This window comes from Copadichromis virginalis, linkage group LG18 (assembly GCF_057382275.1).
Source record: "Copadichromis virginalis isolate Kocher_CV1m ecotype Utaka linkage group LG18, C_Virginalis_male_GT1.1, whole genome shotgun sequence".
NCBI lineage: Eukaryota > Metazoa > Chordata > Actinopteri > Cichliformes > Cichlidae > Copadichromis > Copadichromis virginalis.
Window position 1 is genome coordinate 5,135,067 of NC_140635.1, and position 12,963 is coordinate 5,148,029.

Sequence of the window (12,963 nt, forward strand, 5' to 3'; positions counted from 1 at the left end):
ACTCCTCACTGGCTACCATTTTAACACTGCTCTCCTCTCTTCCAGCGGGTACCTAATCACCAGTCCAGCTCCCGTTGCTTTCTTGGACCCGTCACTCTGCTTTTACTCCTCTCGCCGAGCCAAGACCTCACGCCCTGTTTATCAAGCCTTTAGTCGAGTGCCATTGTAAACATTATCCTTGTGCTGGTTCGTAAGCAAATGCTTCGAGAAGCTGGTCAGGGTCTTCATCTGCTCTGCACTACCCGACTCACTGGACCCTCTACAGTTCGCATACCGCCACAACAGGTCCACTGATGATGCCATAGCCCTGACACTACATACTGCCCTGTCACACCTGGAGAAGAGAGACACGTATGTGAGAATGCTGTTTGTAGATTACAGCTCAGCATTCAATACCATCGTTCCCTCGAAGCTGGACAGGAAACTGCAGGATCTAGGACTGAGCAGCTCCCTCTGCAGCTGGATCCTTAGCTTCCTGTCTGACAGACGCCAAGTGGTCAGACTGGGCAGCATCACCTCATCCCCCATCACACTGAACACTGGTGCTCCACAGGGGTGTGTACTGAGCCCTCTCCTATACTCACTCTACACCTACGACTGCACAGCCACTAACAACTCCAACATCATTGTGAAGTTTGCGGACGACACTACAGTGGTGGGTCTTATCACCAATGGTGATGAGACGGCTTACAGGGAGGAGGTCAGCGCCCTGACCCACTGGTGTCAAGACAACCATCTCACCCTCAACGTCGCAAAGACAAAGGAGTTGATAGTGGACTTCCGGAGGTGCAGAGAAGTACACACCCCCATCACCATCAACGGCGCTGCTGTGGAGAGAGTGAGCAGCTTCCGGTTCCTTGGTGTACATCTGGCTGAGGATCTTACGTGGTCAGTACACACAAACAAAACAGTGAAGAAGGCGCAGCAGCGCCTCTTCTTTCTCAGGAGACTGAAAAGATTCGGCATGAGCCCCCGCATCCTCAGGACCTTCTATCACTGTGCCATTGAGAGCATCCTCACTGGATGCATCACCACCTGGTATGGCAACAGCACCGCCTACAACTGTAAAGCTCTCCAGCGAGTAGTGCGATGCTCTGAACGGATAATTGGAGGTGAGCTTCCCTCCCTCCAAGACATCTACAGGAAGCGCTGCCTGAGGAAAGCGGGGAGGATCATCAAGGACTCCAGTCACCCCAGCCATAAACTGTTCAGACTACTTCCATCAGGAAGGAGGTTCTGCAGCATCCGGTCCCGTACCAGCAGACTGAGAGACAGCTTTTTCCATCAGGCCATCAGACTGCTGAACACGTCATAGACACCTCAGCTTCACTACTGGAACTTTAACATTATGCACTCCACACTGTATATAAATGCCACTTGTTTTGCACATATTCAACTCTGTATATTTTATATATTTTATTATTATTATTATTATTATTATTTTTTTTTACTATTTAATTTATAAAAATGTGTATACACACACACACACACACACACGTAGGAAAATATTTAGTATACACATCCAGAAATGCATACACTATTATATATTGTACATATATTTATTAGTTTCAGGTTGGCCATTCTTGTATTTTGCTCGTTTGTGTTGTTGTGTTTGCACATCTCTGTTGCTTGTGGGGCTCGCACACAAGAATTTCACTTGCATGTGCTGTGCCAGTGTGCCTGCACATGTGATGTGACAATAAAAGTGATTTGATTTGATTTGATTTGTTATTTCACTTCCACTACATGGACTTAACAGAGAAATCAAGAGACCCTCCTTTATCAAACAGATTGTAAATAATTATAGTTATGATTATAATCTATGAGGACATCATTCTTTATGTTAAATGTTGGAAAAAACTAAAGATTTTTCCATTAAATCAAACTTTAATCAATGAATTTTCTTTATTCCACGATATCCCTTATAATCGCGTGGCAAAAATATCAACCTAGGCTAAGAGAATCTGAGTGTTTAGAACAGAACAAGACTGTTGATGAAAACAGCAGGCACACAGTAACATCAAGCAGCACGGTTTAACCTGAACACATTAAAAATGTCAAAAAGGGGGGGGGGGGGGACTTTAAATATTTAAAAATCTTTCTATCAACAAAGCATTCTTACTTTACTGCTGCTGTGATGATAATAAAGCAACAGTATGAGTGTGAGGCATGTAAGTCAGAAAGGGTTAAGCATGGTTTGATGGTCTGCAGAAAGAAGCCTTATGCACAATGAATTGGTCATTTGAAACCATTAATTCTTTATCCAGGTTTCTGGAAAGTGCCAGACTTGATTTTTGTTGGACTGACCTGATGAGGGCAGCAATGCGCCTTTGATACTTCCAGTCTACCGGAAGTTCAATAGAAGAAGAATAGCGGAAATGATGCCGTTCAGCGCTTGCATCGTGAATGAGTTTTGTTTGAAGAATTTAGTTTGAATGTATCGGTTGTTGTAGCAATAATGTCTTCAGTTCTTCATCTGAGAGAGTTTATAGAGGGGAGATTAACTGCTGCCGCAGAACAAATCTTCTCAGAGTTTGAAAAAACGATCGTCCGGTATGAGGAGGAGATCAGTCGGCTAAGACTGCTGGATATCAGACCCGGGATAAAGTCACACAGTACAGGTGTGGGGATTTCTGTTATTAGTAGTAAATTCATGCGTTGATTTACAATAGTTTTTAATATAATCAGCCAATTACATGACAGCAGTCAATGCATTTCGGCATGTAGACGTGGTCAAGATGACCTGCTGTTAGTTCAAAGTGAGCGTCGTTTTGGGGAGGCGAGTTGGATTTAAATTACTTTGAGCGTGGTGTGGCTGTTTGTGCCACACTGGCTGTTCTCAGTGTTTCAGAAACTGCCGATCTGCACAAACGTCTGTATGATTTAGAGAGAGTGGTCCGAAAAGAGAAATTATCTAGTGAAGGCAGTTCTTTGTTTATGTCAGAGAAGAATGGGGAGACTGCTTCAACCTACAGGAAGGCAACAGTAGGTCCAATTATGACTTTTTGCAACTAAGATATGCAGAAGAGAATCTCTGAATACACGTAACTAGCACTGTGTACCTAATAAAGTGACCACTGAGTGTGCATTGATTAGTAAAATATTAGAAAATTAGCATTAACATATACCGGCCTTCTTAAAATGCTGTAGGTTTTCATTATCATATTCTAATCATCCTGTTGTTCATTTGTTTGTATGTTTTTTTTTCTTTTATTTATTTATTTATTTATTTTACATTGTGTGGTAATCACTGGCAGTCACATCTAAAAATTGGACCACAGTTGTACAGCTGCAGGGTTAATAACAACACCCAATCAACAAATGACTATGAGTAAATGTTTCTCTGGCAAAGTCTGCAAGAATGGAAGAATCCATGAAACCATGAACTTAATTCTCCATAGGTGACTATTGTCACAATTTTCTTGTGTCTCTTTGTTGAACACGAAGGTCTGGATGAGCAGCAGGTCTGTGACCAGGAGGGGAGCTCCAGTCTCAACCAGCAGGACCCAGAGCCTCCACAGACTAAAGAGGAACAGGAGGAAACCTGCAGCAGTGAGGAAGGAGAGCAGCTTGAACTGAAGCAGGAGGCTGAAGGCATTCATGTCTGGACAAGGGAAGAGCTGGATTTGTTGTGTAAACCTGGAGTAAAGCTGACCACAACAGGTATGCAAAACTCTAATATATTAATATTATTATTATTTCATAATTCAGAAATGAATATGACTCATATAAAAACATCACATGATATCATCAGAGTTAACTCCTCATGAAAAGAGCTCACAAAGACAGGCGGTGTGCATTCCTGCCTGGCATGCTGCCTCACTGAAGACATGTTTTGTGTTAGTACAGTAAAATAAAAACTGGGTTTTAAATCTATATTTTATTTTCTGCATATAGATTTAAGTCATGTTGGCTCAGAACTGTATGCAGAATGTAGGAAAACCGTTGAGGCAATGAAAAATGTGGATATTGGCCACAAGGACCAAGTTGGACTAGTGATTTGTACGCCTCATAAATGATGACTTTCTGCATATGAACAGAATTCTTTGCTGTTCAGCGCATGAGAGGGAATATTTAAAACACCTTAAAGACCTTAAATATCACTTGCATATCTGAGAGACCCATTCAGCTACTTTTTAATCCAAAATGTAATCAGCCTATTACATTGCAGCAGTCAGTGCATTTCGGCATGTAGATGTGATCAAGATGACCTGCTGAAGTTCAAAGTGAGCGCTGATTTAAATCACTTTGATTGCGGTGTGGGTGTTTGTGACAGACTGGCTCCACTGAGTGTTTTAGAAACTGCTGATCTGCTGAAATTTTCCAGCATCTGTATGATTTGCAGAGAGTAGTCCGAAAAATAAAAAATCTAGTGAGGGCAGTTCTTTGGGTGAAAACTCCTTGTTGATGTCAGAAGAGAATGAACAGACTGCTTCAACCTGACTGTCCAATAAGCACATTTTGCAACTAAGATATGTAAAAGACCATCTCTGAATACACATAACATGTTGAATGTTGAAGCAGATGGGATACAACAATTGATTAGTATAATTGGTTACAACACCATTACCTTAAAATGACAGTGAGTTCACTGTACTTAGGTCACCAGCTCTCAACCTCATAGAGCACCTTTGGGATGTGGTGGAACACAAGATTTGCATCATGGATGTGAAGATGACAGATATGCAGCAGCTGTGTGAAGCTCTCGGGTTAATATAAACCAAAATATCGGAGGAATATTTCCAGCATTTTGCTGAATCTCCACAAAGAATTAAGTCAGTTCTGAGGACAAAAGGGCCTCCAATCTAGTACTAGGAATGTGTACCTAATAAAGTGACCAGGGTATTTTATTAGTAAAATATTAAAAGATTAGCTTTCATTGTCATATTCAGATCATCCTGCTGTTCATTTGTTTGTGTGGTTTTGTATGTTTTTTTAAAATTTTTTATATATTGTGTGCTAATCACTGGCAGTCACAAAAATTAGCACTTTAACACTCTCTAACACCTTCTTGACAGTTTAGCCTCTGTTAGAATCACTGACAAACTCTTAAACTGGTTTAAATATTTTCTCTCTGGCTCCTGTCGGTTCAACCAAGTCATAAAATGTAAATTCCCAAGAATTCTCATTTCCAATGCGGTGTTCCCAAGAGATTCTTCTTGAGATCTCTGGAACTCCTTCCCACCAGACATCCATTACATTGACTCTCTCTTCACTTACAAGCAAGCAGAATATGAAATGTTTAGTTTGTTAAATATGAGAAAAAGGTCAAGTTGCTAAAGCTTAGGGAGACTCGGGGTCAGAATATTGACTATGTTGACATTTTCTTGTCATAACATTAGTCACTATTTTCTTGTGTTCTTGTGTTGAAGATGAAGTTCTGGATAACCAGCAGGTCTGTGACCAGAAGAGGAGCTCCAGTCTGGACCAGCAGGACCCAGAGTCTCCACAGACTAAAGATGAACAAGAGGAAATCTCCCTCAATCAGGAAAGTGACCAGCTTTCACTGAAGCCAAAAACCAAAGATGTCATCGTCTGGACTGGGCAGGAGCTGGACATCATGTGGAACCCTGAAGTAAAGTTGCAAAGAATAGGTATGTGTGCTTCCTAAAGTCCTCAATAAATCTACACTGTCTTCTGGGCGTTCGGCACCAGGTTGTTGCGGCTGCACCAGGACACCAGACGTTCAGCCTCCATCCTGTAGACGGACTCATCCCCGTCCAAGATGAGTCCAATAACGGTGGTGTCATCTGCAAACTTAATCAGCTTGACAAACTGGTGGCTGGAGGTGCAGCAGTTAGTGTACAGGGAGCAGCGCAGAGGAGGACCAGGATTTGCCATTATTAAAACTCACCCTGGCACAATGCTGTCCTTGCAGAAGTGGATATAGGAGGTGACAGTGTCGTAAACTCATCCCAGCCTTTAGAAGTAGCCCTCAATGTGTCCCAGTCTGTAGATTCCAAGCCGTGCGTCTCTCCTCCACAGCCTCCTTACTCCAGTTTTTTTAGTCCTCACAACAGGTTTGGAGAGCTTCAGCCTCTGTACGCGTGCATCAGAATGATCATGACGTGGACAGAAAGTCAGAGTGCAGCACACGGCACAGGGTGATAGGCTTCGCTAATCGTGCTGTAACTGTGATCCAATGTCCTCTCCTCTCTGGTCGAGTATACTGTTTATATTTGAAAGCTCCTGGCTCACATTGGCTTTTTTAAAGTCCCCAATTTTGAGGAAAAGCAACCTTTTAGCAGAAAGGGGAGGGGCGGCTATCTGCTGCAACCAGTTGGAGGTGAGTGGAGGGGGAGGAAAGCAGAGAGTGCCATAATTCAATTCTATAAAATGTGATAGTGGTGTAGTATAAACACACAGCGCGAAAAGAGGTGAGTGAAGAAGAAACACTCGGGCACCATGGGAAGCCCTGAGCAGCCTAATCCTATTCATTTATATAAATAAAATTGAATTGAATTGACTGCTCAGGAAATTTATGGTTAATCTAAATAAAAATGTACTTCACTAGGTGTCATGTAAAGGTTTTGACTAATTTTTAAATAAACATTTAAGTGTTTTCTGCCATTTAACCTTTAATACAAGCCTTTCTATATCAAGTGTTTTGTTTTCTCCTACATTTTGTTTGTTTTGTTACAAATCACCTTTATTTTCTCATCCTTGGTGATCTGTTTATGTTTTATTTGATCTTTGTTCTTGCCCAGTTTTGATGTTTGATTGTTGCTGTTATACATATATGAATCAAACCACAAACGCACAGTGTTGTGTTGTCGGTTATGGCATCTTCTCTGTTGGGAGCACATAGAGGCAGGTTGATAACCATGGAGGAGCTAGAAGAAAGAGGTGGTGGTCTGATATCAGTTTTACGCAGAAGGTTTTCATGCAACATTTTGGGGATGAGTTTTGAACAGGAGCAAAAATCTTGGTGAAACACATGTGAGATGTTCAAGGCAAGAGTTTAAGTCAGTTGAACCAATTTTAGATATCACTGAAATTACAGACTCAACAGTCACCTAATATCACAGAAAGTACGACACAGTAATATTTATGAGAATCTAATAGTTTGTGTTTTTTTACAGCTGACTTTTTTTTTTTTTGGAAATCTCCCCTGATAGGTGATACAAAAATTAGATTTCCACTATTAACTGATGCAGAAGCTGAGGAGAAAATAAGAAGTCAGTTTAAGTGAGTGTAAGTTTAAAATGTCCACCGCCTTCTCTGATAAAATCTACACCCAACAAAGTTTGGGTGTAGATTTTGTTCTGCCGGTTTTCAAGAATTTGAGGTTTGCTCTGCAGCATGGAAAGGGAAAAAATATTCAAACAGATTCCGGATTGGGTTAAGTATGGTAAATATTTATATTTGACTTTCTGAAATATGATTCTAAACTTAACTCGATCACAGAAGAAGAGTGTTTTTTCATATAGTTTGTAAATGAGCAGCCAAAATGGTTTTCACTGAGTCAGCAAAATAGTTTCTCCCCACAACATGCCTTTCACTGGTATATCTGAATAACATGCTTACCATGTGGAGACCTGCTAATGGTTAAGGTTACCTTGTAATTTCTCAAATGTATGTTTTGTTTTTTTAATCTGTCCCTTCAGATTTTCCACAACATGACTGTAAGGACAAGGAGGGGCTCACATATCAGCACGTCTGCTACCAGACGAACTCCAGTCTGGACCAGGAGGATCCTTCACAGATTAAAGAGGAACACAAGGAACTCGGTACCACTGAAGAGGGAAAACCGCTTGAACAAAAGCAGGAGACTGAAACTTTTCCTGCTAGTGAAGAAAGTGACTACAGGGAACCAGAACCAAGCAGTGTCCTGCTCCTTTCTCACAACTCTCCTGTCACAGATCAGTGTGAAAGCAAGGACAATGACTTACACAGAAATAATCTGAATCAAATCATAGCAGACCCGATGGTTAAAAATTCCAAGAAAGTACATTCATGTAGCACCTGTGGAAAGACATTTAATAGGACGGGAAGCTTGAAACGACATATGCAAATTCACACAGGTGAGAAGCCACATTGTTGTAGTTGCTGTGGAAAGACATTTAATAGGACGGGAAGCTTGAAACGACATATGCAAATTCACACAGGTGAGAAGCCACATTCTTGTAGTTACTGTGGAAAAAGATTTAGTTGGAAGTCAGACTTGACAAGACACATGCGACTTCACACAGGTGAAAAACCACATTCTTGTAGTACCTGTGGGAAAAGATTTAATCGGAAGGAAGATTTGAAAATACACATGGAATATCATACAGGTGAAAAACGATATTCCTGTAGCACATGTGGCAAAAGATTTCATCTAGACACAAATTTGAATAGACACATGAAAATTCACCTACGTGAGAATTCTTGTGGCATTTGTGGAAAAGGTTTTGGTAAGAAGACATACCTGAATAGACACATGCGAACTCACACAGGTGAAACGCAATATTCTTGTATCACTTGTGGGAAAAGATTTCATTTAAAAACAAATTTGAATACACACATGCGAACTCACACAGGTGAAACGCCATATTCTTGTAGTACATGTGGGAAAAGATTTAAGTGGAAGCCGTATTGGAAAATGCATATGGATTTTCATACAGGTGAAAAACAACATTCCTGTATCACTTGTGGGAAAAGATTTCATTTAAAAACAAATTTGAATAGACACATGCGAATTCACACAGGTGAGAAGCCATATTACTGTAGCACCTGTAGGAAAAGATTTAGCAACGCAGCACATTTTGCAAGCCACATAAAAAGTCATACAGGTGAGAAACCACACTGTTGCAGAGGCTGTGGGAAAGGCTTTATCCTTAAGTCAAGCTTGATAAGACACATGAGAGTCCACACGGGTGAAAAACCTTATTGTTGTAGCACATGTGGAAAAAGTTTCAGTTCTTCGGTACAGTTGAAAATGCATATGAAAAACGATGCTAGATGCTAAGTTTCATTCTTAGAAAATGTTAATGGTGTCTCTCGCTACATGCACGTGTACATTTGGTAAACGTGCATCGTGTCATAGATCCTAGTAAACTGGATTATTACACACACCTATCTATCTATCTATCTATCTATCTATCTAAACAAGATTCAATAAACATTTATTTTTAACTTGACTTTCCATCTGTTCCTCTCTTCTGTTCGACATGCGGTTAGGTCTCGCACCTTAAATTCCTCTACTGCTGCTGCTAAATTTTCTGATATTTTGAATTTAGTTTTACCTTCCTATAACGATGTTGATTTACTAACAAATCTTTTTAATAATTATTGTCTTTCTATTTTAGGCAATGTTTGTCCTCTCAGAACCGTCCCTGTGAAAAAATGACAGTATTTGCTATTCAATTCCTGTTGTATTATAGAGGAAAACTTGTCTACATGTTAATCTCTTTCATTTAAAGGCCCTTTTAGTTTCATTTAACGCATCAGTTTGAGATGCAAGGGCTGCTTATTTCTCAGACTTAGTTTCAAGGAGCAGAGGTAACCCCAAGGTATTATTTGACATCATTAGTGATATTGTTGCTCCTGCTCCACCTGCTGGTCCAGTTTCATTGAATGAAGATTGTAAAAATTTTCTTTCTTTCTTCATTGAAAAAGTTAGTAATGTGAGGAACAATATCTGTCCTTCTGTGTCTCTGTTTAGTAACGCTGCATTACTGCGTTACTAAACCGTGATTTATTTTTTATTTTTTTTTGCGAGAATGTCTCATGACAGTGACGTAAGCGAGTGCAACGTTCGTGACAACAGCTGTGTGCATAAACTTGGGATTTAGGGACTCCGTGATCTCGTTTAAAAAACAGCTAAAAACTCATCTTTTAAAATTTCCTTGCGGTTATTTTTTTACGTTTTAGTTTCTTGTGAAGCACTCTGTGATGTTTATGTTGAAAATTGTAATACAAATAAAATTTTACTTGCTTTGTACTTACTTAATTTGCTATATATAACTTTAGTTTTTCTGAAAATTCTAAGAAATTTCTTTATTAAATAAGTAAACTGAAAATAGTGTTTATTCTATTTTATAGTTTTAATATTGGATAACAACTGACTTGAACATAATATGAATGTGTTTTCACTCTGGGAACTGTAGATCCATTGATAGCTTTAGTAATCTAAAAGTTATTTATATTTAGAGGTTTGTCGTTTTCCATTTGCATTTAGATAGGCCGATGCATGGTGATTCTCTGATGTGTATCTGTTTCTACCTGTGTTGATGCAAGCATGACCAAAGCTAGCCAAGAAGCAGTAAATATGTGAAGCAAGGCAGAAAGATATACTCATCAAATGAACAAACTCTTAAGAATATAACACCAGCACTGCATATGTAACAAAGATGTGTTGACACAATGACAAATCTATTTCCTCCAAATTTTGTATTTATTTTCCCCCAAATTGTACAAATTAGTCTGTGATTGGCCTTAGTGTACCTAAAATCATATTTATACAAAACTAAATATGACTCGCGAATATGTTTCAAATGGATGATTCCTCACTTGATGACAAATCACCCATTTACGTATTTGCTGTGTCCTAAATTTGATGCCAGTGAACTTATCAGCGGTTGATTTAACAAAGCCCCAAAATCCCCTATGAGCAAGCACTTGGCGACAGTGGGGAGGAAAAACTCCCTTTTAACAGGGAGAAACCTCCGACAGAACTAGGCTCAGAAAGGGGTGGCCATCTGTCGCGACCGAGTGGGGTTCAAATGTTCACTGAAAATTTAGTTTTATATAAATATGATGTTGAGCTCAAAAAAACTATAAAGTTCCTAACTCTCACAGCTTCTCTGCAAAGGGTTTCCCTAAGAGAGAGGAAAAGTGGTTATCAAGAACTTGAGGACATTACCTACATATAAACAATTATAAATTTGTTGGGGTTTTTTCACAATGTCAGAAGGAGAGAGGCACTGAGGCACCGTCTTCCACCCCCCGGCGCTCCTGCTCTGCCTTTTCCTTCTGACAGGAACTGCCTACAGAGCAAGTATGAATGATGCCTGAGTGGATGTACACAACTCACAAGTTCCTGGCTCTCTCAGGTCCTCTGCAGAGGGTCTCCCTAGGATGGCGGGCATAGCAGGGCCACGGGGGACGGGGGGCTGTGCCTCACTGCCCTCCCCTCGTCGAAGAAACCCTCGTGCAGAGGAGTTCAGAAAGCCAGAAACTTGTGTGTGTTGACTATGTCCTTGTGAGCCTCCACCATTTACTGGTGGGTGCAGCCTGAGCTGTCTAGAGACAGACCAGACCAGCTGCACAACACAGACACTTCAAACCTCATCTGAGGACAAAAACTACCACAACATCAGAAACAAGAAAGAAAAAGTAGGTTAGAACCATTCAGGGTTACAGGAGACGGCTGCACTGCTGAGGTGAGGACCGGCAGCTGTTTGAAAGAGACAACACAATAAACACAAACACACACAACAGCAGACGAGAAAAAAAGAGGGAGAGAGGAAAAAGTGGTTATCAAGAACTTGAGGACATTACCTACATATAAACAATTATATATTTGTGAGGTGAACCTGTGTGGGTCTTTTTTCTGTTAGTGACCTACAGAAAAAAGAAAGAAAACTTACCTCAGAAATCTGCAGGGTTGTTTTCTCTGAGACATGTTTGAATCTATAAACAGCTACTCCGAAAAGGATCCAGGTGTTTCAAAATACTTCTCTGGAGAACGTTTCAATTCTGCGAACATAAATGCAGCGATTAACCGACTGAAAGTGATCGCGTTTCACCAGCCTTTCCATGCCTGAGTCTGCATTAACTGTAAGCACTGAAGTATTTTAAATGATGAGTCATCTAAAGAAATCATCCTGTGTATAGCTGTTTGAAGGGAAAATCAGATTTGCTGATCTGCCCACCCAGAATCTTTCTGAAACATCCTGCAAAGGACTATTTTTCACTTTCTTACTTTAAGTACATTTCGGAGCCTGTATTTTTTTTTACTTCTACTTGAATAGAGAAGTTGAATCAGTATTTAAACTTTTATTTTTTAAAAGTAGTATTTGTACTTCTACTTAAGTACAGAATGTCTGTACTTTTACCACCTCTGGGAGAGACTGATAGCAGCCTGATAGCGGCTGCAGAAGAAATGTTTTAAAAAAAGGATAGTGGAAAACGGGAACTAAAACTAAAAAGCAGTCTAAGGGGTTACTTTTGTCCCTGGCTGCAATAAAGATGTTCTGGACTTTTATGTTAAGAAATTAAGGCTATAGTGTCCACTTTCAGTCTGCGTCTCTTGAGCAGTAAGTGGTTCTACATTGTTTTGCTAGCTGCACTGATTTGGAAAACCCATCTGTTAGCTGATATGCTCTGATAACAATCTTTATAAATCTTCTTGTTTTCCAGTGAGCTCTCAGTTCTGTCATTAGTTAGCTAACATAAACATGTTCTAAAAACTTTAAGCACTCATTTCCTAAATCCAGCTTCACAGACATTGTTAAATCTATGTCTGTCTGGCAGAGAGAAGACCCAAATGCAGACGTGTGGTGACTGAAATGAGTTAACTGAAGGAGAGGCATTTGTTAAGGCTGATTGACAAAACAGAACAAAAATAAGAAAACCAAACGGAAACAAGGAACTAAGCAGGAAAACCTAAACGGGATAGACCACTAGGAACTTGGAGACGCAGGAGAACAGACACTCTGACAAAGGACAGAGGGATGAGGGGTAATTAGGGAAGTGGAGACACCTGGGAACACAGCAGCAAGCAAAACTGAACACAATGCACATGAGATGAGGTACAGTCAAAATGAAACAGGAAGTAGCACAAACACAACAAACACTGAAACACGTGACAGACTGGGGAGACAAAACACAAAACACAAAGAGAAGAACATAGGAACAGATCAGGAAGACAGAACACAGAGACATGACTGAGACTGGGGAGAGAGAGACACAGAGTTTTGGGCGATGGCTCAAGAGTTGGGCGTTCGCCTTGTAATCGGAAGGTTGCCGGTTCAAGCC

General features: G+C 40.3%; 1 protein-coding gene across 1 annotated transcript; it reads left to right on the plus strand.

Annotated features, from left to right (window-relative positions):
- Nucleotides 1-2,354: 2,354 nt before the first annotated feature.
- LOC146687054 (uncharacterized) lies at nucleotides 2,355-9,925 on the plus strand. The gene is made up of 4 exons (XM_085437940.1): nucleotides 2,355-2,621; nucleotides 3,448-3,663; nucleotides 5,373-5,594; nucleotides 7,608-9,925. The coding sequence occupies exons 1-4, from the start codon at nucleotides 2,459-2,461 to the stop codon at nucleotides 8,948-8,950; spliced, it is 1,944 nt and encodes a 647-aa protein (XP_085294066.1). The 5' UTR covers nucleotides 2,355-2,458; the 3' UTR covers nucleotides 8,951-9,925.
- The last annotated feature ends 3,038 nt before the right edge of the window (nucleotides 9,926-12,963 follow it).